General features: G+C 38.1%; 1 protein-coding gene across 1 annotated transcript in view; it reads left to right on the forward strand.

The window, feature by feature from the left end:
• Positions 1-24,823, forward strand: part of LOC125327531 (macrophage mannose receptor 1-like) — a 32,075-nt gene extending 7,252 nt beyond the window's left edge. Inside the window, exons 8-30 of the mRNA XM_048307121.1 lie at positions 41-195; positions 1,008-1,121; positions 1,813-1,928; positions 2,715-2,863; positions 3,290-3,489; positions 3,872-3,993; positions 4,746-4,833; positions 5,528-5,672; positions 6,137-6,172; positions 6,261-6,430; positions 7,288-7,355; positions 9,025-9,125; positions 10,357-10,499; positions 11,947-12,061; positions 13,286-13,434; positions 14,948-15,050; positions 15,856-16,088; positions 17,552-17,717; positions 18,766-18,918; positions 19,176-19,292; positions 20,708-20,875; positions 22,832-22,873; positions 23,273-24,823. Coding sequence (XP_048163078.1) covers positions 41-195; positions 1,008-1,121; positions 1,813-1,928; positions 2,715-2,863; positions 3,290-3,489; positions 3,872-3,993; positions 4,746-4,833; positions 5,528-5,672; positions 6,137-6,172; positions 6,261-6,430; positions 7,288-7,355; positions 9,025-9,125; positions 10,357-10,499; positions 11,947-12,061; positions 13,286-13,434; positions 14,948-15,050; positions 15,856-16,088; positions 17,552-17,717; positions 18,766-18,918; positions 19,176-19,292; positions 20,708-20,875; positions 22,832-22,873; positions 23,273-23,511 — 3,092 coding nt within the window. The 3' untranslated portion in view covers positions 23,512-24,823. The remainder of the gene's footprint in view (positions 1-40; positions 196-1,007; positions 1,122-1,812; positions 1,929-2,714; positions 2,864-3,289; positions 3,490-3,871; positions 3,994-4,745; positions 4,834-5,527; positions 5,673-6,136; positions 6,173-6,260; positions 6,431-7,287; positions 7,356-9,024; positions 9,126-10,356; positions 10,500-11,946; positions 12,062-13,285; positions 13,435-14,947; positions 15,051-15,855; positions 16,089-17,551; positions 17,718-18,765; positions 18,919-19,175; positions 19,293-20,707; positions 20,876-22,831; positions 22,874-23,272) is intronic.
• The last annotated feature ends 669 nt before the right edge of the window (positions 24,824-25,492 follow it).

Here is a 25,492-nt window from a genome sequence, read left to right on the forward strand (position 1 = left end):
TAAGAAATATCCATACCTACAATTAATTTTGTGTTCCCAGAGCCAGATGATGAGCTGTGGATTGGCCTAAATGACTTCAGGGTTCAAAGGTACTTTGAATGGAGCGATGGCACACCTGTGACTTATACCAAATGGCACCATGGAGAGCCAACCCACACTTGGAATAAGGCAAACTGCATCCTTATGAAGGGAGAGGTAAAAATCCCTTCTCCACTCTCATGCTTTCTTCTGTCCTTCTGCCCCTCAAAATGAAAACATCTGTGATACTAAAAAAAAAAAAAAAGACAGAAAGAGGAATGCTGGTTTTAAAAATATTTATTAGCTTGGTTTAACTTAGGATATCTTAGTGTGGAGGAATACTTGAGACCAGATCTAGGAAGGTGTGTGATGCACCAGAAGCAGTGCATTGCATGGAGACTTAGTCTTCTCTGAGACAATTCCCATCTGAAATTGGTTGAAATAAATCATCATCCACATTGAACGTGATTGATCATAGAGGAATAGATTCTTGGAGCAGGAACTTTCTAACTTTTTCTCTAAAACTTTGGAGGTTCATATTACTGGGGGCACAAAACCAAATTTTATCTTGTTTTATACTCAGTATATAAAAAAAGTGTAATATTGTGGAAAAAGACTTACACAAGACATATTTTTCATATTTTATGTTTGGTTTATCCAGCATTTCCTTGCCATAGTCATCTGGTTATATGAACATAATTGATGCTATGCTGGTGAGAATAGAGAGGAATAGAATGTTTCCTTCCTGCTCTCATCAGTCCCGGCATCTTGAATATATCCAACCCTCATTCTCACACCTCTGAGGAAATGTGGCCCTTACTGTACGTATTTGGGAGTTTTGGAGAAAAAACAAGGCAAGGAAGAAAGCTGAAACAGTCTCAGCCATAGGAAGAGAGAAAGGTTCTTTCTGAGGATGGTGAATATTCTTGTTGGATCTGAATTGTATCTATCTTTCACTCCTCTTTTTGGTCTCTTCTTACCCTACCCAGGATGGATCCTGGGCTGACAGTGCTTGTGAAATGAAATTTGGCTACATCTGCAAAAGGAAACCCTTGGCTGAAGAACCAGGGGAAGTTGAAGTTACCTACCCAGGCTGCCAGAAAGTAAGTGTAAAACAAAAGCAGCAAAAGGTGATTGGAAGTTACTTTCACTCCCATGATAATAACTATGACAAGAGTAAATTATTTTGACTGTTCTTGGTGGAGCCTAGAAAACTGTTAATTTCATATGTATTGATACTTAAAGGGAAACTTCTGCTTTATTTAACTGAAATGTAGATTGACTTTTTTTTTTATTCCCTTACAAGTACACTTCACTCAGCTCTCTCCTACTGCAGAACTGGTAACTGCACCCATAAAAGCCACTCTCTGCAATCTTTTCAGGGTGTAACTCACGTGTCATGGGTTGCGCGCCTTCTCAGTTCTATCAATCTGCCACAACAATCAGGAATATTTGAGATAACTGTTTTGCAGATTGTGAGCTACTGCAACAGCTTATTAGGCAATGAGAAGGCAGAGCAAGCTTTACACAGGGAGCTGCAAAGCGGCTGTGACTGCAGTTGCCAGCCCCAAGGCATAACCACAGCTCACTGCAAAGACCCCTTGTGTGTCCTGTATCAAGGGACAAGACACAGAGTTATGGTTACAAAAGCTATGTTTGATTAGCCTCTTGGTTTCTTTCATGGCCTTTGATATCAGTTTTCACTTGGGGTGTGGTACTAAGGTGGGTTTTGGAAGTGCACAAAGCTGTGCAATCTGACTGCCTCTCTGCACATCTCTGCTTCGACACTGACAGGGCTGGATGAAGCACGGTTTTTACTGTTACTCCTTGGTGCAGCTGCCAGCAACATTTTCAGAAGCCAAAAAAGTTTGTGAAGAAAACAAAGGTTACCTGGCTACTGTGAGAGACAGGTATGGAAACATAATTCCTGTCCTTTGATGTGTGTAACCAGGATGAAAGAGTTAAACAGAAATGTCTTCTTACTTAACAGTTATTCATATCTAGTGTGTCACCACTCTTTCCCAGGAAAATTTAAGGTAGAGATAATGAAGTATTGCATAATACATCAGGGGCTTTTAGGTCATCAATACATTCAGGACATTGCTACTACATGCACTGTTGTTTCCTCCAGGAATTAAAAAACTGGGTCAGCCACACAACAACCCCAGATTGACAAAAAGTTTTAAAACTTTTTGAACCAAAAATGAACAGATAAATCTGAAACTATTTATTTATCCTGGAGTCAAACTTTTCAGCCTTTTTTTTTTCTTTCTTTGCAACACCCAGATCTGGAGGAGTACCCATTTTGGAATAAAAGTAGATTTTTTTTCCCCACAATAACAAGATTTAAAGACCTAGACCTTATCATAAAGCTCAGTAAAACACTGTAGCTGTTGTTCATATAGAATGAGAAATATATACTCATTAACTCAAGTATTGTTTGGCTTTTGTTGCTCATTGTGCAGTATAAAAGGTGAATAGAATCGTCCTAAATGTGAGACATAAGAGCAAAAATGTAAAAAAAAGTTATTTTGTATGATAATTAGAACTACAAAAGTAAGACAATTACCGTTGCTTCATTTCATACATATTGACAAATCACCTTAATGTTACCAGATTTGCTACTATGAACTGTTTGAAGAATGAATAAATTCTGATAAAATGTGATACAGCAGTTTGGTGCTTACTCTTCACAGATACGAACAAGCTTTTCTGACCTCCATAATTGGATTCAAACCAGAAAAATACTTCTGGATTGGTCTTTCAGATGTGGAAGAGCATGGGACATTCAGGTGGGCCAGTGGAGATCCCGTCACCTTCACTCACTGGAATGTGGGAATGCCTGGTAAGTGCTGTGGGGGCCATTGAGTTCCTGCTCTGGGGAAACACAAAGTGGGGGTTTGAAAGCTAAAAAGTGGTTTAGAAACTCTTCTGGCATAAAGCAGCAGAAAGGGTAATGCAACTTTCCACTTGTGCTAAAGGGATTAGATCAGGCATTGCAGTAACTCCATCTAGAAGATCACTTGGGACTGCACATGTCTGTTGGTATCATTAGGTCTTTGATGGGCATTTTTAAGTGATTCCTAGCATAATGTAAAAGGAACTTACATTTAAAAAAAAAATCCTTTAATGATTTAATGGGAATGCACATGAGCCATTGTGAGCTGTTGGTATCCAAACACAGTGGGAACAGGTTGCTCTTAAATAAGAAGCAGATATTTTGAGAAGATGTAGTCATCAATAAGATTTAACAACTCTATGTTTTATAAAGGAGGAGAGTCAGGCTGTGTTGCCATGGCAACAGGAACTTCAGCTGGACTATGGGATATTTTGAACTGTGAAGAAACGAACACATTTCTCTGCAAGCAGCTGGTGGAGGGAGTCACCCCTCCTCCTCCTCCAACAGCATCCCCTCTCCTGTTTTGCCCAGATGGATGGCAGTCTATTCCTCAGAGCAGCTTCTGCTTCAAAGTAGGTGTTTCATTTCTGAATGCAAGTGTTTGCCATTTAAATAAGAATATGTTCGGTGCATTCATGGAAGATGGATTTTACCCCGCCTATCTGATACACAGTCTGTGGTAACATCTCCAGCCGTCCCCAAGTGGTACAGCTGGGAAATGTTGGAAAAAGCTGTATGAGTATGGAACTGAAGTTTGGAGCCACAGGACGTCTGAGATGATAGGAAAAACAAAGTTTCAATAATCAAATAGATGCCCACAGGTTGAACGGTTGAACAACTAAATAGTCAGTGATAGAACTAGACCAAAGGATCAGAAGAAAGATAGAAGCCCATATTTGTGTTTCTAAATATCTGTAGTACCCAACACAGAGTTTAATTGCCCACTTTCTATAGATCTTTCAGGGAGGAAGGGAAAAAATGCAAACATGGTTTGAAGCAAGAGATTTTTGCAGAACCATTGGAGGAGATCTTGCATGTATCCACAGTGAAGAAGAACAAAATCTGATAGCTAGACTGTAAGTATCTGCAAAGTCCATCATTTAAATATAAGAAAAAAAGTTTTTTTGAATTGCCTTTCTGAAAGACACAAAGGATTTCTGGTGATCAATTTCTTCTCTACAAAGATGGTGTAAAAAGTGGCAGAAAAAAATGGGTAAAAAGGGGTGGGCAAAAAGTTTTCTTGACACAGAAGGTGTCAAGGTGGTGCCATGCACTAAAGTTGCCTGAACATAAACAAAATTGAGACAAATATGATCAAAATTGGTTTTAACTGAAGTTAATTAAAAGAGAGAAAACTGGTCTTTTTACCTCATTTGTAGCCGATCAGTAGATAAAATACTCTTGATTAAAAGAATATTTTGTGCTAGTTTCTCACCTTAAGTAAGGGGGGAAAATTGGAAGCTAAGAAAAGCCTGACCTATTCCTACTGATGTGCTTATATAAATGTTTAAACCATGACTGCAGACAGGTCTGAATTTGGATGCCTAAGCTACTTGGTGGAACCTAGATCTTTAAATATATTTTCATTTAGCTCAGTATCTGTGGACTTACAGCATTTGTGATCTTTCCCACAAAGTTCTGTGTTTCACTGCTTCCTGCCAAGTGCAGTGCCAGGCTGTTTTTCCCCACATGACAATTGAATGATTATTTTATATGATTGTCTCAAATTATACTTGAAGTATCAAGTATACTGAGAATAATGTAATGCTATACATTCCTCTTTGTTTTTTTACACTGTGTCTGATTGTCTGTATTTGTAATCATTCAGAGACAGAGGTTATATTCACTATTCTTACTGGATGGGTTTAAGTGCCTTGAACTCTGATGGTGGATTTACATGGAGTGATGGCTCACCAGTGAGTAAATAATTTGTTATTCCAGATTTTTGACTAGTTTTTTTATGTATCTCTTGGCAGAGAGCTCTCATAACTCTACAAAAGATGCAAGTGATCTTAAGTCTTTAGTACCTGATTCCTCTGTAGGAATTAGTCTTAAATCTTCTGATAGTTCATAGTTATAGATAAAAATACAACATTTACAGTAATAGAACGTGATGGAGTATAGCTCCTGATTTAAGCAAGTCTGATTGTGTTAATCTCTATATTCCTATTTGTCATTTGCTGCGAGAAATAATTTTGTGCATTTACACAAACTCAGCTTTGCTGCTCTCGTTGTCTTAAGTAGATCACAATCTGCCAGGCCCAAGGCCATATGGCAGCACCAATGGATTGTCTTGGGCTGGAACATCTGAGCAGGATAAACAAGGCAGAAATCAGAGAACATATTTCTTTCTAAAGCTTGACAGGAGAACATCAACTCTCCTGGTCACAAATGGGGCAAGAACTTTTTGGCTTATTCACATGGCTTATAAACACATAGGTGAATTATTATTTTATTCAAGTGTCATGCACTTCTCCTTAAAATGTCTGGCATTAAAGAACAAGATGGACAATGAAATCAAATGAAGTACATTCTTCTTTAAGAGGATGATACAAGACAAGTGTTTCCTTTTAAAAGGAAAATAGTAACAAAGTTGTGTTTCCATTACAGGTAAATTTTGAAAAATGGTCACATGGAGAACCAAACAATTATGATGGGAATGAAAAATGTGGTGTATTTACTGGCTACCTCAATATGAACTGGAATGATTTATTTTGTGAACACATGCTGGACTATGTTTGCCAAATCAAAAAAGGTAAGATAACTTCCTGCCTTTAGGAACATTTAGAGGTAGATAAGGACATCCTTCCCAGGTCAGATGACATTATCTGTATGTGCATGTATTAGAGACAGCTGTGCCATCAATCACAGTAAAACAATTTATACATTTAATTTCAGTAAAGGCAGTAGAAAACTATTAATTAATCCATGAAGTACATAGGCAAGTTTGGAATGTATATGCAGCATGTTGGAAAAGAGAAACACAACACCCTGATTTGGGCATAGTTTCTGTCAGCTTGACTTATGATGAGCTCTAATGTGCTGTTTTGCTGAATGTAGCTGTTTTTTTCAGACACTCTGAGAAATTCTGTGACAAAAATAAGAATATACTGAGTAACCCTTAAGATTGTTACTAGGAATTAAAATGCTAACTACTGTATAAATATAACAGAGAGAGCTGAGAAACAAAATATACTCAAATACTGATTTATATTGCAGGAGCCTCACTGAAACCAGAGCCTAATTCCACATTCAGTAAGTCTTGTGCTTTCAATGAAAAAAATTAATTAACATGTAATGAAGTTAATTTCTATTGCAGGCTAATTAATGTTTTAATTTGCAGATTATGAATACGTTGTTGGTGAAGATGGCTGGATAATATATAAACACAAGGAATACTACTTCAGCAAAGATGCAATGTCTATGGAAAAAGCCAGAGGCTTCTGCAAGAAGAATGGTGGTGACCTTGTTGTCATTGAGACTGAAAGTGAAAAAAATTTTCTTTGGAAATATGTAAGAAACATGTTTGGTTGAAAAATGCACCACTTTGTTGTGAACTGAGGCACCTTTTTTCAGCTGGTTTGTGAAATATTAGAAAGTGGTCCCCATCAAAAAAAAAAAAAAAAAAAAAAAAAAAAAAAAAATCAGTGCCACCTTCCATCCTTTCATGGGCTTATCTTCTTAGAAGCTTTATTATAATAATTATTTTGATAAATTGCTGTATGTAGACAAATTCTCAGCTTCCTTTCAAGAATGCTCTCAGGGTGAAAATTTCAAAGACTTTGCTCTGTTTAGCTGAAAGCTGCAATTACTAATTATGGTTTTTTTTCTAACTCATTCTTTGCTCAGAATTCAATAAAAGCTCTTTGTCAGAATACACATAGTAAACGGTTTAAGTAAGAATATTTTCTTACAGGAAGAGAATGGTCTGGTGATGATATACTGTTTTGGAAATAGCTTCCTACTATTAAAATCAAATTTGATTACATTCTTTCTTCCACATGACTAAGTGCAAACCCCCATGATTTACTTACAGCCTTTCAGCAAATTCTCATTAAGTTTTCCTAAAACTCAAAAATATTGCTATAAGCCTGCTTATGAGATCTTTCTTGCCTTAACATAGCTTTTTTCCCATTTATTTTCAGATAATTTGCCTCTTCTTCCCCCCCCCCTCCCCTCCCCAGTTATATACTGAGAATTGGAGGAAAATTTTGCATTTTGCAGTTTGGGCACATAATTCCAACAACTCCCTGCACATTATATACCATGCAATTGTGCAACTAAAACTACAGCATTTTTTTAACTTTTCTGATTTTATTTGAAATCTGTTTTATTACAGCTAATTAAATTTGTTTGTTTGTTCGTTTTAGGTTTTCTATAAAGACTGGGGGAATAACTTCTATATTGGCTTAAGTGTGAGCCTTGACAGAACATTCCGGTAAGTAAAAACAAATTAATTTTGTCAGACTCATAATGTACTTCCATTTGACATGGTTGGCTCTAGGAGACAGTTGAAATTCAATGACTGACACAATCTACAGCCATGTCCTGATATAAAGTTTTAAAATGGGATTCTGCTCCTCAGAAAAGCACTTCTCCCATCATAATTTCACAATTTATTTCCACCTCTTTTGCTTCTTTACCCCACTTTTGAGTTCTGAGGCCGAGATGTTTGATCATAGTAAGTGAGGCACCATCCTCTTTTCTTTGCTGGATGAAAGAAAAAGTTGGGTGGAGGTCTCCAGCATATTCCAGATTGTACTTGCAGGCATTACTTAATGTTGAAATGATCAAAGAAAAAGAACCCTAGAAACCTGCAGTGAGAGACATCAAAGTGATTTTTAGACGTGAAATATCAATACTGGAGAGACCTGGTCTGGATTTGCAGACGGTTGTACTCTCAGAGTTCGGGGCAGGACAGCTTCAGATGACATGGAGTCATTACTCTTCTAGAAATGTCTTTGGAAACAAAGTGCTCTGGAATTGTCTTAAACATCCCCTGGAGCATTAGTTGTGTTGTAGACATGTCTCCTGTGGCACTCCTCTCTCACCGCATCTTTTTCTGAAGCATTCTCCTGAGATTCAAAGCTTGGTCAGAGGAGTCTCAGCGTCTTCATTTTAGTCTTTCTTCTGTTGTCACAGGTTGCCTTTGTTGGCCACAAACCACAGACCACAGAGACTCTATGGTCTCAACTCCTGGAGCTTCTGCTTTCTACATCACATTCACTGCCCAGATAATTGTCGTTTTCCCAGTCCTCCCTTGTTACCTCACTAAGCTTCATTCTCTTCCCTGTTGGATGATGGTGCTTTACATTTGTTTTACATTCTTTCTCCTGGTTTATTATGTACTGGTTTTTCCAGTTTGATTCAGGAGGTTTGCAAGCAGCTAGGCATCCTGATGATTTCCTAATGTATAATTTTCTTGCAAAAACACACATGCAATTACTTAGTCTCCGAAGGTGGAAAAACATTAGATTGTTCTATCATCTCAAGATTGTCAGTTTTGGCTGATTCATCACTTGACTTCCAGCACACTGAGGCTTTTTCACTTTTTTCTTGGCTACTTTTTGAAAATAAATTTGTGAATCACCAAGCTAGGAAATGATTCATGCATAATTGAAAAAAGAAATAGCTAATAGGTGTATAATATTAAAGATTTCCTATGCTTAAAATGGTTCCAAGTGGTTCCCAGCACATGGTTCAAGACTCTTTCTTACCCTACAAGATCTTATAGTATAGCTTTTCACTCAGGAAATTGCTAAAATAAGCTCAAGTGTCTGTTTCTGTGCTCCAGAGAAATCCAGGTCCGGTGCTAGACTGGTGCATTTCCAGCACACTATCAGTGTTCAGAGACCAAGAGAAGCTGGGACCACCAGTAAAGATTATTCGTTCAGACCTAGTCCAAGTCAACACTGTAGGCAGTTGATATGAAAATATTTTTTACTAATTCCAAGTGGAAGGTCTTGTTTTCCTTTTAGCAGAGAACAACATGTGTTTGTTAGCTAAGATACAGGAAACTTAAAATATGAAACTCAAATGTATCCTTTGAAAAGAAATATTAACTAATTCAACTTAGAATTATAATTCCCTCAAATTACTTCTTTCAGGTGGATGGATGGAACATCAGTGAACTATGTTGCCTGGGCTCCAAATGAACCCAATTTTGCAAATAATGATGAAAACTGTGTGGTCATGTATACCCATACAGGTGGGTGCTGTAACAACATTCAATCTGCAGGGTGTGCCTTAAGCCTGGGAGGGCTGCATGGGCAAGGCTGGGTGGGTTATCATGCTGAGCAGGCTGATGTTTCATAGTGTTCAAAAAGCAAAGGAAAATAAATCGTAGTCTCTTCTTTTATTTATGTACTTTTAAAAAATTGAATGCTATGTAGCTAACACATTGAATTACACCTGCAATTTTGTCAGAAAATTTCTAAGTGAACAAATCAGGTAAGCATCAGACAATTGGCAGATAGAGCCAGTATTGTTTCTCCTCCAATCTCTGTCCATTTTATGCCTACCTCTCCAGGACATCAGCTATCTGTTGTCATTTGTGCAGTTCCTAAAAACTGAGGTTTGGGCATGGCTTGGTTTAGTGTTAAGCAATGCTATACAATATTTTAATTAAAATAAAATATTCTTTAAAGTCCATTAATACAGAGAACTGGATTTGTGTCTATACTAGCCAAGAACTTACTCTTTTTTTGGAGCAGTAAATCTCTTCTACTTTTAAACATTTCTAATCTCAAAATCTATAGCTGAGATGATCTTCCTAGGCTCTCTTAGAGGTGAATGGAAGAACAATTTTGGGGAGTAAATATTATGTCCTTTGGGAATCTTCTTTTAGATAAGATGAATTATGTCCCTAACTTCTCTGAATTAAAATGACAATATCTCCATTAAACACTAGGTGTGAATAATGCTGTAGGTTGTTACCTTGTAACTGCAGCTAATGAAACCTGTTATTTTCTTATTCATTCCTGATCTGCAAGATGGGGATGATGATGTTAATGTTATCCTCTTAGATCACACTCCAATAGGCAGAAAAGATACCAGAAAACTCTAAGACTGTGAGAGGCTCAGGTAGTCAGGTAACCAGGACTGAGTGCCGTAAACAGACAGATTCCAGAGACATTACAGATCTCAGAGATTTAAGCATTTGAACTAAAACTCCCCTTTGCCAATGCTGTGGTTTTGCAATATTGAAATATCTCTGTTTCTAGACAAATTATTTATATTCTAAATTTTGCTGGAAACCTGAATATTTCAAGGAAACAGGCATACAATTACTTATTATTCCTGGGGGAGAGAAGTAAAAATGCTGTAACCAGTTTTACTTCCTATGATAGATTTTCTCTAGGAAAGGACACTTTTTATCTCAGTCTCAGTTGCATTTTGTTTTGTTTTGTTGGGGTTTTTTAATTCTAATTTGCTTTCAGGTACGTGGAATGATCTCAACTGTGGCAGTGTTGAGTTATTCATCTGTGAAAGGCTTAACAACACTGTTCGTCCAACTGTTGCTCCCACTTCACCACCACCAAAGGGTGGGTGTCCAGAAGACTGGCTCCTCTTTGATAACAAGGTGCAGTATGAAATGTCAATATACAGTATTTTCAAAAGAGCAGAATGAAAAAATCTTTGAATCAGTTTTTCAATTGTAGTAAGGTTTTTAGTTATCAGAAATTATGTTCCTTTTGTGTGTATTTAAAGACCTTAAAATTACAAATCCTGAAACAGAAATTACAGCCTCTGTTGGGATCACAGCAGTTATGAGGGAGATCTTGAGGTGTACAAGAAGAAAGTTTCATCTTACAACAACTCTACATGAGGGAAGTTGCTCACCTGTCTTTGGCAATGCAAAACACTAGTAAAAATACACGTCTCATTTACTGTGCTGAGCTCTCACATGTTGGCTTGACACTTACTCATCCCTTGCGTACTGTACACTGGCTCTTACGCCACCAAGGCACCTTCCCTCGAGCAAATTTATCAGTTTTTTTCTATAACTAAACAACTTAAGCATTTTAAATAATCCAGTTATAAGATTCGCTGTACTTTTTATGTGTAATCAACCTTCTCAAAAGACAAAACTTTGGGATACGAGACTGTGTGTAATAAAATCCATAGATTTTCATCAATGAAGCTTTAAAAGGTATAAAGCAACTACAGTACTAGTAATTAGAATAATTACACCTAGTAATGAAGATAATTCTCAATAGCATTGTTTTGTCTAACTTTGTCTGTCTTCCCTTCGGTTGAGCAAAAATACTTCGTTTGATAGAGATCCTTTATTTGAGATCCACTGGCTGTTGTCTCCCTTTTCCTTTTCTCTCTCAGTCCTGAGGAAAAGTCACAAACACAGTGTCTTCCATTTCATGGTGCTCTCTCTCTTCCTCCCCTCCTGGAAGAGGAGCTTCAAAGGCTCTTCCCTTGACTCTCTCCTAAGTGTTTATACACCACTTCTGACCACCTTCCATTTTCCTCAAGTTTTCCACAAACTACCTGCTTAACTTTTCAGTTGCATGTTTCAGGTAGCACATTTAGGTTGCTTGACTCTGACAAAGCTGTCTAATGACTTAAATCTCATAAGATCATATTACAAGAAATGGTAAATTCATGGCTTTCTTTATAATGTCAGAATCATTTTCTTTCTGTGATTATCCTGTGAGAACCAAATCTGGTTTGACAAATAGGGCAACAGAAGACGAGATATTTTGCTCCAATAACATATCTTATCCTTTTTTGTTTTGTTTAAACTCAGAAGGTTTAATGCAATTTCTGCTGAGATCAGTAGACTGACATATTCCTTCTTTTAAGTATATGCTAAAATATCGGGCTTTATACTCACTTTCTAGTAGAGGTCTTCTCTGTCATTTAAATCTAAAGACAAGCTAGAAAGTACTGTTAAATTGAATAACCTCCCTTTTTACATAAAATATCCAGCTAAACTTGTTTGTTACAAACAGACATATTTTCATCAGAAATTAAAACAGCATCTAAATTCAGATTTGGCACATTTCTTTTTTCAGTGTTTTAAAGTCTTTGGCCTGGATGAAAATGATACATTGACATGGCATGCTGCACGGAACAACTGCATTGATCTTGGAGGAAACCTGGCTACTATATCAAAAAAGGAAGTGCAAGGTATAAAGTACCAATATTTTGACTCTGATGAGACACCATGTAATTTCTGATAAAAAGATTAAAAAATATGTAAGGGCTCCTGCCATATATGCTCTTATTTATTCCATATTAATATAAATTTATGCTGAATGATAAATTGCACCTTTGGAAAAATGCTTGCATAGGTTTTAGGGTCTTGATTAACTTTTAGAGTCATAGTTTGGAGGTTAATACAGTATGTACTGCTTAAATATTAAAATTTTTTATTAGAGGCTTGCCATATAATTAAATGTCCACATTTCCTTTTTTTTAAGGAACTAGATGATCTTTGAGGTCACTTCCAACTCAGGTCAATCTATAATTCTATGTACAAAAAGCACACAAAAGGAGTAATATCCAAACCCAAATCACTGGGCATGTAGCTGCTGAGCCAAATGCTGTTGATGTCAGTGGAGAACACATCCTCAGGCAGCAGCAAGCTCCAGTGCTGGAGTCCCAGCTTCCCCCTGTTCCCCTTGCTCTGCTGGACATCAGCACCTGCTGGTCTTGCTGCTCAGCATGTTGCAGATGTTTTAAGAGATCTCATGTTTGCTCGGGAGATGTGCTGCCTCAGGTCCTGAGGGACATGGACCATCTCCTACCTCACTCCATCAGTGCTTGTGGTTTATACTTCTTTTCTGTAGCAGAGCAAGGAAACTATTTTAGTGGAAAGTCAGTCTAGTCAGGAGGTAAGGAGAGCAGCATCTATCATTCCACAAAGCTGAGATCCCTGTTCATACATACTTGGTTATTAAGTACTTTTATTTGTGTTATTCCTGTTTAGAAATGAAGTTATTAAGTCAGGTTAACGAAGAAGTTACCAAAAAAGAAAAGGGAGTGGACAGTCTGTGGACTCATTTTCTACATACCAAGGCTTAGTGAATTCATGTTAATTTCTGTAATACATTAGAACATTTTCCATGCTTCCTCAGATGATGAACAACACAGAAGAGTGTACAAATAAATTCCTCTTTTATTAAAAATTTGCCCATCTTTGCGTTTGTAAATACTTTTTTCCAATTTTAACTTCAGATGACTGATGTTAAACATCTATTAATAGCTATTTATTTTATTTTGGTCATAAGATGGCCACCTTATTATAAAAGAAATCTCATCATCCTGGTTCCAGACACTTCAAAGTCAGTGGTGTTGGGGAAGAGTGCATTCGGTTTCCTTCCTTATACAATTTTTCTTTTTTCCTTTCAGCTTTCCTTATGTCCCTCTTAAAAGATGCTGCAACTGATGCTTGGATTGGACTGAATGACATAAATCAGGAGCACACATACTTATGGACAGATGGAAGCCCAGTAGACTACACAAATTGGGCAAAAGGTTCCCGAAGTTATTACAGTATGGTAAACATCAATTTCTGTTTGTCACTTAAACATTACAATTTTTGTAGATGAACAAAATGTATGTAGCTACTAAGTATTTTCTGTCTTTTCCTTTATGAAGACTTTTAGTAGTCTTGTTGTTTTTTAAAAGCAGAGTAGCCATGTGGGAGATCTATCTACACATGTTTTTCCAACCTCTGTATTTGTCATGGTTCTGTATGAGTCCAGACAGAGGTTTTGAAGCATTATCCAAAACTCAGACAAGTGAGCAATTTCCCTCATTTTACCATGACTCATCAGGGTATTCAAATTAACCATAGCACAAACTATGTAATGTTGGGATGTGGTGAATGTTATTTAGATTTGATGAAAATACTCAGATAATTGCATGCATTGACAGTTCTTGGCACTGAGCCTTTCAAGATAAATGCATTGAACAAAATACTCTAAAGAGGGAGTCTGGGTCTTCCTTTCTAATTTTTATCTTCCCTTAATCTTCATTCTGAAAAATCCCTTCTATATGCTTTGAAACTTCTGGCATGTCTATACCTTTTTGCGTGTAATTGTAAGACAAAACTCAGTGTTACTGAGTAATTGTGAAATAGCTAATGTTGAATACTGCCCAATATTATTACTTCTACACTCCTGTGCTAGCTTTACCAAGTTTCTCTCTTTTCATAAGAGAATTGCTTCACATTCAGCTAAAATGCAAAGAAGTTTTTTGAGGTCCAGCTGCCATCAGGCTAGAGCTGGGTTTTGGGATCTCCAGGGCTTCTCCATCTCAAACATGCCTGTGCTTTCTGCAGGCTGTGACTATTCCCTTGCAGAAATCACTTCACATACAACTTCTTTCTCTTGCAGACAAGACCTGGGCTAGTGCCAGAAGGGGGGTTGGAGATAGCATAACTGATGTGAGATGGGGACAGCTACTGCCTCCTCCTGAAGGAAGCCATCCATGTCTTCCCATGCTGTGGGAGGAAAATGAGGAAGGTAAAGGGTCCAAAGTGCAGCAGAAAGGGTGTGGGAGGTGTCTCCCACAAAGGGTTGTTTCTGACAGCCTACCTCTACATTACTGCACTGTCGTGACCCCTTTGCTTCCTAGTCCTGAATTGGGACAGAAAGAAGAATTCAGCTCTCCAGGTAAGCTTCAGTGCTGAGGAGAAGTTCCCCATAACCTCCAGGAAAACAGCAAAAGAGCTGTGGGCCAGACCTAGGACGCACATAGGAACCCGCACACTTGTGCGCACAAACAGGGCCACGCACAGAGTTACGTACATCCAAACACTCCCAGACACATCCTCCTGCCTCTGTGCAGTGCTTTGCACCTCCCTCTGTCATCCAAGTGCAAACCTTCCTAGGGCTGAGTTGCAAAGACTTATTGTCATATCATGTGCCTGACCATTGCTTGTATGAATTTTATGACCTCCATATTCCTCTGTATGTACCTGTATGTGATACATGTGTATCCAGGAGAAGTAGGAATGTTCCCTACCTATCCACATTTTTTTTCTTGTTAATTTCATTTGTCTTGTAGGATGATTGTGTCTTTATGATGAAGAACCCTATTGAGCAGGCAGGAAAATGGAAAGATGAAGGATGTAAAGCAAGCAAAAGTTACATCTGCCAAAAAAATTCTGGTGAGTTTTCTTTCACCACTTTTTAGTAGACCTGGTTTATTGTGGTAATTTCAAACTGGTGCTAAAAGTGACTTTTCTGTGATTCTGTCCTAACCTAACTGAAGTGAATGACAGTATCACATTCATTATGGACCATTTTAACAAGATGATCACACATTTTAATTTTTTGGAGAAAATCTCTTAACTTTTTCTATTTCAAAGACCAGACCAGTAAATAACAGAAAAATAGATCTATGCATCATCATGTATTTTACTACTTTTGGCAATCAAAAAGTACTGTCTTTACATCTTCAAAACTGGAATTTTTAATGTTATACTAAAAACACTGCAACTTCTTTATTTTTTAAAACTGCCCTGCTTGATTTCCTTTACACTCTTTCTCAGACAATTTCAGCAGCAGTGGTTACATCTTTCTGCTTGCTCATGGTGTGTTTACCATACCCTGTTCCCTGTCAGAAATATAACAAATGCCAGTATATAATGGAAAAAGGGAAGGAATTGTTCCCTTTAATACCCTACATTGGTACAATATGGTTTAGGTAGGTCTTGTGCTTACAAGGCATATATCTGCGGATGATACAGATATTTATGCTACAAGGTCATTCTGAAAAGTGTTAGAAAATTTTGTCATGGTACATGAAAATGTATCTTTCATCACTGCAGGGATTGTTTGGACATATCTTAATTTGTTATTGCAGTTTCTCTTAATTACATGATGGTTCCAGTATACTAGATATTCTCTCAGTGTTGTAAGTCTAAGCCAATACAAAGTTAGACTTTTTGGCTGTTCTTTTGCTTATTACAGACCCCAAACTGCTGAACTCCCAACCCACAATTCCGGTGTTTGGTTTTAACAATTATGGTGATGACCGCTATGAAGTCATCAACTACAAAATGAGCTGGGAAAAAGCAGAGAAGACCTGCAGGGACCAGTCTGCAGAACTGGCCAGTGTCCTGGATCCTTATGCTGAATCTTTCCTGTGGTTACAAATACTAAAGCATGGGGAGCCTGTGTGGATTGGCCTTAACAGCAACATGGTGAGTCCACCCAACACTTGTGACAGTCATACCGATACCTGAGATGAGCTGTTGGTCAGATCCACAAACATGTGGCAGGAATCAAAATCTTGCAGAGAATTCTGACTTCCCTCAATTTGAGGGGATTTACACATTTAAATGTTTGTCCATAATGTAAACAAGAACTGCCACAGCCCACAATTCAAAAGCCACCAAGGATGTAGCTGCAGTACTGAGTGGCTCCAGTGGTAAAAGTGGTGATGAAGTTCTCACTTCCTGCTCCATGGTCTACCACATGCTCCTGTGGTGGAGCAGTGCTGTTTCTGAAGGCACACTGTGGAGCACTCCACAGGAAAAAAAAATGTTAAAGTTTTTGTTTCAATTCACAGCCCAGCAGTACAAGAGCTCGTTCTGGGCAATAGTGGAAAGAGCAGGGCTCTGGCAATGGGGACTCCTTAGGCTGGCTCTTGGAGCTGAAGCCAGTGCCTCGTGTAAAACTGCCAAAAAACTCAGCTAAGAGTGCAAAGGTCTGAAATGGGAAGTAGCTAACAGAGGCATGTAAAAAAGGACATGGATAAATATAATGTAGCTGGATATTTTTGGAACTGAAGCTGGGGGGAAATCAAATGGAGAGAGGTAGAGCAAGAACTTGGTGGGACACAGGTCTGAGAAAGGGCACGGGTGCTGAGGTGAGAGGAACCAGAGCTGCACCTCAGTGAGAGCACTGGGAAACTGGGATTAGACAGGAATCTGGAATAAAGCATGGCCAAGGATCTTGAAGCAGACAGGAAAGGAAATGGCACGAAGAACAGGATGGGAGCCTGCCTCCAAAGATCACAGGAGAAAGGATCTAGGCTGCACAGGATGGGGTAACAGAAGCCATGGATGTGACTAATGCCAGTCATCTGCAAGCACTGGTGAAATCCACTGACAAAATACATGCTTAGCTCATCTCTGGTAGCTGGTCCCTGCAAGACCCATAAACTTACCACAAGCTCAGTTAACGTGGGTGGCAGGTGTCTGTGGTCCAGCCCCAAGGAAACCTCACCAGTTTTTCTTTCTCCAGTGAAACCTCAGATTTTTCTCTTTGCTTCCTAAATACCTAGAAAAGCCTGTGTTAGAGGAATGATGACAATAGCTTCTCTGCAATCTTTATTTGATTTGTGTGTATATGTGGACACATTTGATTAAACCTTTATCTGTATATTCACATTTGTTACCTTTGCCCATTTAGGGATTAGACAAATGGTGTGAATTGAATAATGTAGGCTGTGTGCTAAACAAACCTCTGTAGGACCACTGCCCTACCTGCTGTGGAGAGTGGGAGTCTGGACCAGTTTCTTATGTATTCATGTTATAATCTTGTGCAAGAAACCATGATTCTCATTTTTTCCTAATTTTTGCATACATTCAAGTGTAATCTTAAATGTTCTTCTAATCTAATTCTTGTATATGACATAAACATAATTGTCATTTGCTTTTAGAGTGGTGGCCAATACGTATGGTCAGATAGAAGGAGGAGCAGGTATCTTAACTGGGGCAGTGGAGAACCAAATAAAAACAAAGCCTGTGTCTATTTAGATTTGGATGGTTTTTGGAAGACAGCATCTTGCAATGAAACATTTTCATCTCTCTGTAAGCAATCCAATGGTAAGTTCTGAATAGGAAAAATGTGATTTGGGAGGCTGGAATTTAAATTAAGGGCTTTATTTGAATTTAGTTTTTCCACATATGCAAATGTTGTGATAAACAGTGTATGGCTTGTGATAAACTCTTACTTTTTTTTAAGGAGTCAGATTCAGTCTGTCTTGTGTGATTTCCAGACATTTCATTTCACAGGCCAGTCAACACATGCACATCATAAGGACTGCTTCAATATTTCATGCCACATGCCATAGTGGTTTTTTTGCATCCTTGTTTGTCAAGAACTACAGAATCGATCAACTTTAGCCTAACTCTAAATATAGTTTAAAATATAAATATATATATAAATATAGCCTAACTATAAATATATTATATAAATATATAAACGTATATGATACACTTTTATATTTAAGAGTATCTTTTGAAATATTGTGAATTAAGAAACTTCTGTCAGTGTATCAGCAAAATCAATTAATTTGTTTGTTGCTTCTGCTCAAATACTTTAGCACTCAAATATTGCATGTAATTTTCATACATGTTTCAAATTATATAAGAAATTTATAATTTCTGCACCATATTTCACAACAAATTTTGTACACATTTAAGGTCCGTTTTGGCTTTAATCAGGTGATGCAATAGGCTATAAATTCTGCTTTTACATTGATTAGGATGTATGATGTACAGGGGCAGGCACAGACAACTTCTCTGACTGACCTTTCTAGAAACAGGCTAGACACAAGCCACAGACTTGTGGTGTCGAGATCCCTCATGTATGCTGACTCATTCCTCATTCTGTTTCACAAATTTTAGGTAAAAATTGCCATGTTGAAGACAATTGCAGTTAGACTGGTGTAAGCCTCCTTTAAGCAGACTGGAGAACCAGCTCCAACCAGAATAGTTTATTACTAGTTTGTCATGCTTAATTCAATACTTTATCATTAGTTAAGTCTATAAGATATTCCTTTTCCTGGAATAAATGTCATATTTGTAGAGCAGGTGTGTGGTGCAGGAGTGGCTTTTAGACTCCACTGAAACCTGTGTGTGTTCTTAATAGAGTTAATCCCTAGTGAACCACCGCAGCTTCCTGGGAAGTGTCCTGAACCGAAGCGTGGTAGATCCTGGATTCCCTTCCGTGGGCATTGTTACTATGTTCACACCACTTCTGAGGAAAGCTGGCCTGATGCTTCCATGATGTGTATTCAAATGGGTAAGTGCCCTTTTTTTATTAGGATATTTTACAGGTTGTTTGTGTGTTTGGCTTTTTAATCCAGAACCAAATGATAATCTGTGATGTGTGTATGTGTGTATCAATTATAAGTGACACCTGATTTAAATTTATTATCAAGCATTTTTACTATATGGCAATGCTGAGCATGAAGCATGCAATGATTTTTTACTGAGATAATTAATTTATAATGAAAAATCTCACTGAAGTTGTATGTAATATTTAACTGATGTTTTTAGGTGCTTCTCTGGTTTCCATAGAAGATTCGGCTGAAATGAATTTTCTCTTACTTTACTTGTCTCCACTTGCAAGTGACTTCAGAAAGTTTTGGATAGGATTGTTCAAAAATATTGATGGTAAATATTTCACAGTGCATACTGAGATTAAAAGAGATACTAAATAAACAGAGTGAATATTAAGCACTACTAACATACTAAATAATAATACCAATATGCTAAATATTTAATAAATAATCAGGGAAAAAATAACTAATGAATATTTAGTAAATTTTCAGCTGAAATACGTAAAACGTAAACAACCAAGAGGTCTATGCTTTCTGTATCTTTATTGCAATTAGAGTATATTTGTCTGTAAAAGGCTTTAGCTTAACACTGCAGTAGTTGACAAGGAATGTTTCTTATCACCTTTTTTAACTCTAATTACTTGACATTTAACCACTGTAGTATTTTAAACAAAATGTCATTAAATGCTTAATTCAATTAAATTAAAATTTATTTCTAGACAACACAGGGCATAAAATCTCATATGAGCTGCTGAGAAAAACTTATTAATCTAAATTTCAGTGGTTTTTTCCACACATTTTTGGTGGAACCTTTCATTTTAATCCAAATATATTTAGTGTGGTTGTTTTGGTTTTTTTTTTTAACTGCTGTAATTGCAAATTTGATGCTGTATTCTATATCGTTGTAATTCTGAAACCAGTTTTTCTCGGCAGACTTTGAGGGTTAACCTCCAGAGCGAGTCTAGACTGGGCTCCAACTTCTGCTTCACCACCAGCAGTGGTGGGCCAGGTTCATCTGTTCTAGCTGAAAATGAGCAGTACAAAAGCAGTGACTTGTTCCTCACCTGTCCCCTGCAATGCCACAGTGCTCCACGCTGTGCAAGAGGGGCAGGAGGGAATTCCAGCTGCAGGGGAGGGACAGAGGAGGTGGCACTGAGGCAGCTGGATATACCGGGATATGCTGCCATGAAAGCACACCCTGAGGGAGAGAAGATGGCTATTATGAGACTTGATGGGAGATGCTTGACAGTCAGCAGGAGATGAGATGATTAAAGAGAGATCTGATTCAATTTGCAAAGATAATTGATTAATCCAGCTCTAATAAAGTAGTTAGTTGCTGACCTTGAATGTAAACATAAAAAAAATCTCCTGAGTGTTGTGTGTGCTTGCACTGCTGATACTGGCTTGTACAGGTGCTTTGCTTTTCTTAAGGCTCCCAGGCACAGTCCTGGGCACAGGCTTCAGCTAAAGGTCTTTGAGTAGCTGGACGAGTGTTCCTTACATCACTGACAGCCATGAACGCTAATGAAGTTAACTTTGTGAGCATTTGCATTTGGTACACTCCCACCTGAATAGCTCTGGCTGTTAAAAGAATGAGAAATTAGTGCTCTAGAGTGAGAAATAGGTGCTCTGTGATACCAACTTAATCAATTAAAAAATCCCAGATCTGATCTGATATGTCATTGTGACTTGTAGACTAGAAGTTATTCTCCACTTCATTCACTCACTAGGTAATATATTTGATTTTAGGAGAATGGATATGGATGGACAGAAGTGCAGTAGAATATGTCAACTGGGAGAAAGGAGAGCCTACAGTACTTTTTGATGAACACTGTGTTGACATGGATGTCTCAAGTGGAACCTGGAGGACCTATTACTGCTCTGTTGACCAGAATTTTATTTGCAAAATCCCCAAAAGTAAGTTCTGAATTTCTGTGCATTGGGTTATTTTAAAAGTAGTGGTTAATATACATCAAGCCAAACTGTTTAGGCACTGGGTACACTTTATGCATTGATGGTGATGCACGTGCATCTGAATCAAAGCCAAGAGTAATTTCTGTTAAAGATGGTGAGAAATAATATTGGAGAATAACCGGAGTCACTGTTCCCTCAGTTTAGAAGCATTGATTTCTGGGCATTTACTGGACCGTGGGGTAGGGAAGAACATATCATCTGTTGAGAGTGCAGACATCATTCATAGACATTATGGTTAGAGTGCAAGGAGCAGTAGATGATGAATAGATGATTAAACTAGAGAGTGCTGAGCAGAAAGGCAGGTACTCTCCTGATAGGTAAGCTGAGGGGAAGCAGTACAAAGTCACTGAGCTCCTGCAGAGAGAAGGTAGGTGCTGCTGATGGGGACAGTACCACCACAGTGAGGTGTGCTGGGATCTGCTGAACAAGCAAGCAAAAAGCATCAAGCAAGGGTGGGAAGTGGGGCCCAATTCATTTCTCTGCTGACAGAGGCACAGCAAGACATGCCAGGACAACCAAGCAGCATGGTATGCTTAATTTGTAATGGTTACTTGTGGCCATGTGTTTTTTTTGGATGACAACCCATGAGGAATCTGAGTGTCGCAGGCTGAGGCGAGTCCTGCTTGTGTGCACAGCAGTGCTGCATAAAACATGAAGGATGTAAATCCGCACACATGCAGCTGTCATGGGTCACTGTATGTGCACAGACCCAGCTGGGTTTGCACACACCAGCTAAGAGACACTTCAAAATAGGTCACACTTGGCGCTAGCAAACAGATCCACCACACAAATGTAATCAATGTAGTGGAGAACCAATCCTGACTCTGGATCTTCACATGTTGGCAAGTTGGCAATGGAGTCATCTGTGAACTTTGTAGTGCCCAGCCAGTCAGCCCTGCAAACAATTAACTGAATCATACCCCCCAAACAATGGAGGGAAGAAAAGGAATTAAAATACAGCTAGAGAGCTGTTAAGTACAACTGTGCTTTTCATTTTCACAGGTGTAAAAAACGGAGTTGTTTAGTGTGAAGTGTTAAACTTTACACCGCAGAAGAGTAAAAACTTTGAGCACCATCTACTTTAAAAAAAGGGTGATCAAAGCAATGAATAGAGAGATGACAGTTAGTCTTGGGGTTTTCTTCTTTTCCAAGTGTTTTTAGCAAGTATATTTGATGGATTAAGCTTCAATTGTCAAAACATATTTTCATATATTTTTTCATGTCTCCGTATTTTTTTAGCTCTGGGGCCCCCAGCATAAGAAAGACTAAACTGGGTTGTTTTTAAACCTTTTAAAATAACCTACTTTTAAAATAGCCTACTCAACCCGGTTCAGAGAAGGACTATGAAGATGATCTGAGGGCTGGAGCATTTCCCACATGAGCACAGGCTGGGAGAGATGGGATTGTTTAGTCTGGAGTAGAGAAGACTCCAGGAAGACCTTGTAGCACTTTCCAGTACCTAATGGGGGCCCACAAGAGAGCTGGAGAGGCACTTCTTCCAAGGGCATGTAATGACAAGACCAGGGGCTTCAAAATGAAAATGAGTAGGTTTAGATTATATATTGGGAAGAAATCCTTTACTATGAACATGGTGAGGGACTGGAACAGGTTGTTCAGAGTAGCTGTGGATGCCCCAGCCCTGGAAATGTTCAAGACCACCAGATTGGATAGGGGCTTGTGAGCAACCTGGTCTCTGGAAGGGGCTTGTGAGCAACCTGTCCAAGGCAGGGCGGTTGGAACTAGATGATCTTTAAAGTTCTTTCCAACCCAAACCAATCTATGATTCTATGATTATTTAAAATTTCTTATGAACACAAATGAAAAATTATGTATGCAGTATTTGTTTTATTGAACAGTTGCTTTCAAACTGTATAATGTACATATTTTTTAATTTTAAAGTTGCTGAAGTTGAGCCAACCCATGATTCACTTGTCAATAATGGTAAGTTGGTTTCTTTAAAGCCCATTAAACAGAAATTTCAATAGGTTTATAGGCATTCATTATTTACAAGTGGAATTTCCTCCAGAAAAGTTTCATTTGAATACACATTTAACTGTCACAGATTATTTTATTTTAAAGCTGCTTAAAATGAGAACACTTCCCTCAAATTGGATGTCTATTTTTTCCTTACAAGTTGTATATGTAGTACAATCTAATGCTCCTTAGAACAGATTAAGCCATATTATGCATTATCTACCTGAAACATGCATCAATTTTAACTACAATTATGATTGTTCAGTACTTTTGTTTTTACTGGGTTGCTTGCCTAGGGAGATATTTGTTGTATGCAACAGCAGTCTCTGGGCATTTGTAACAATTTTTCTGTTTTGTCTTCCACAGCATCACAAAGCAAAGCTGCTGCTTCATCGTCAAGAAGTTTAGGTGGGATGATTTTTATACTGATCTTCCTTCTGCTAGCTGGCACTGGCCTCACATTGTACTGTTTCTATAAAAGAAGACGTGATCAACAAATGTTTACAGCTGGGTTTGACAATGCCATATACCGTGGTGACATTGGAACTTGTGAATCAAATTGTCTCGTGACCAATATTGAAGAAAATGAGCGGGCAGCAGTTTAATAGGCTGGGTAATCTTGAACCTGATTTTGAAAAGAATTAAAGTGTTCGCATATGAGAATTCTTAAGGAAAGCAATTTTCTCCTATGGAAATTCTACTTAATTTTGCATAGGGTGCTTCTTGCTTTCTGTACTAGCAGGAACAAGCAAACATGCAAGGAAGATGCAGAGATCTGTTCACAAACTGTAGTACCTGGGAGGGTTGTTGAGCTTTCACATGGACCTGGAGCTATGTTGTGCAAGTTGACACTCGGGAAGCTCCAGTCTCTGTGCATCCATCATCATCTTTAGGCGCAAGAACTGTGTTCACCATATTCAGTTGTGAGAATATGGTCCTTAGCATGTCCCAAAAAGTATATCCAGACGTGTAGGTATCCTGAAAAAGTCCTGTTGATCTCCAGCACACACTGGCAGAATTGCACAGGTTGGACAGGATGTCCAAGCCCACCTGGTGCAGATCCCTGTTTGAAGCAGGACCAGGTCCCAGCCTCAGCCAGGCAACCTGCTCCAGTGCTGTGGGTCCACATCTTCTTTTTGCTACTGTGGTACCACAGAAAACATTTGTGTTGCCCGTAATATCAGAATTAACATAATTTGCTCCTCTGTTTATGACAGATGGAAAGCAAAGTGTAAAGTGAATTTTTTCTGCTGTAGTTCTGTAGCATATGCATTGAAAGATCAACTATGATGAGAGGTGGGAATGTATTGTGAATAATAGTGGTTTATCATTTAAACAGTCAAATAGGGATCTCAAAGGATGCTGCAAAAGGGTGGGAAGGAAAGAGGAATTATACTTAATTCACACCTGAACATTTACATAAAAAGTATTCTTGATATCTCCAATGCCAGTGTAGATTTCATAAACTTTTAGGCCATTTTTTCAAAGCCTGATGAAACTTACCATTAGAAAGTCTTTTCTAATTTCTAACCAAATTTTCCCTGTCCAAGCCTGTTTTAAACCTTTGAGCCTCATTCTAGATTTCCATCATGTTGGAGCTGATGGCACTGCATCTCATACTGGTCTACTGGTATATTTTCAGGCTTCATAAACCCTAAAATACGCTCACATACAAGTGTTTTTTGTTTTCACTTTCCGAGTGTATTTTATGCCAAATGCAAACAACCAAATGGCTCAAAAGTTTTAGTGCAGTGAATGTCCTTATTTAATTTGATACTTTTTGATATTTCTATCTTTTGACAGATTTTAATTGTGTTTAAGTTAAAATATTTTGTGTGTGTATGAAATACATGTAAAAAAGTTTTTCTTCTGCATTTGTTCACTAAATGGGAATTAAAAGGCTGATTCTAAGTAAAAGTGTGTGCCTCTTCCTAAACAAAACAATGTATCATAACAGTAAATAGCGGATGGGTCTCTTAAATTTTTATAAACAAATGAACATCCACTATTCCTAGTCTAGCATGTTCTTAAATGGTCTTTACCAAAATGTGAAAATGTGTCTCATTGCTTCTTTATCCATAACATTTGAAAGTTTACCCTAATAATTTTCTAATGAAAATGTTGTAGTTTAAGACTACTTATGTGCTGTTCTGCTCTAGTAGTTTCTGAGATGGATTTTATATATTGAAGGCTCTTTCATATCTCCTCTCAATATTTTCTGAGAGCAACACCAGCTCTTCTTTTTGCATTTCACTGGCTACACCTTCTAGATCTCTAATCCCTTCTGCTGTTCCCTTCCAGACCCTGCATTGTGGTATGTAGGTCCTTCTGACAGTACACTGCACAGTAGATAAGGTATTTCAGCTGAGATGCCAGCAACACTGTGCAGATTAAAAAGATTTAATCCACTCTTGTAACACCTTCCATAAAGAATCCTTCTGTCTGACTTGTCTGCATTGGTTCCACAGGATGCATAGTTTTGGATAAAGAAGTGGCCAAACCCAGAAAATTTGCCTAATGAGAAGTTAATTAGTGAAAGTTTCCAAGGACTGATAAGCTTTAGCAGTCCTGTTGCATTTGTGAGCA

The sequence above is a fragment of the Corvus hawaiiensis genome, chromosome 1 (assembly GCF_020740725.1).
Source record: "Corvus hawaiiensis isolate bCorHaw1 chromosome 1, bCorHaw1.pri.cur, whole genome shotgun sequence".
Taxonomy (NCBI): domain Eukaryota; kingdom Metazoa; phylum Chordata; class Aves; order Passeriformes; family Corvidae; genus Corvus; species Corvus hawaiiensis.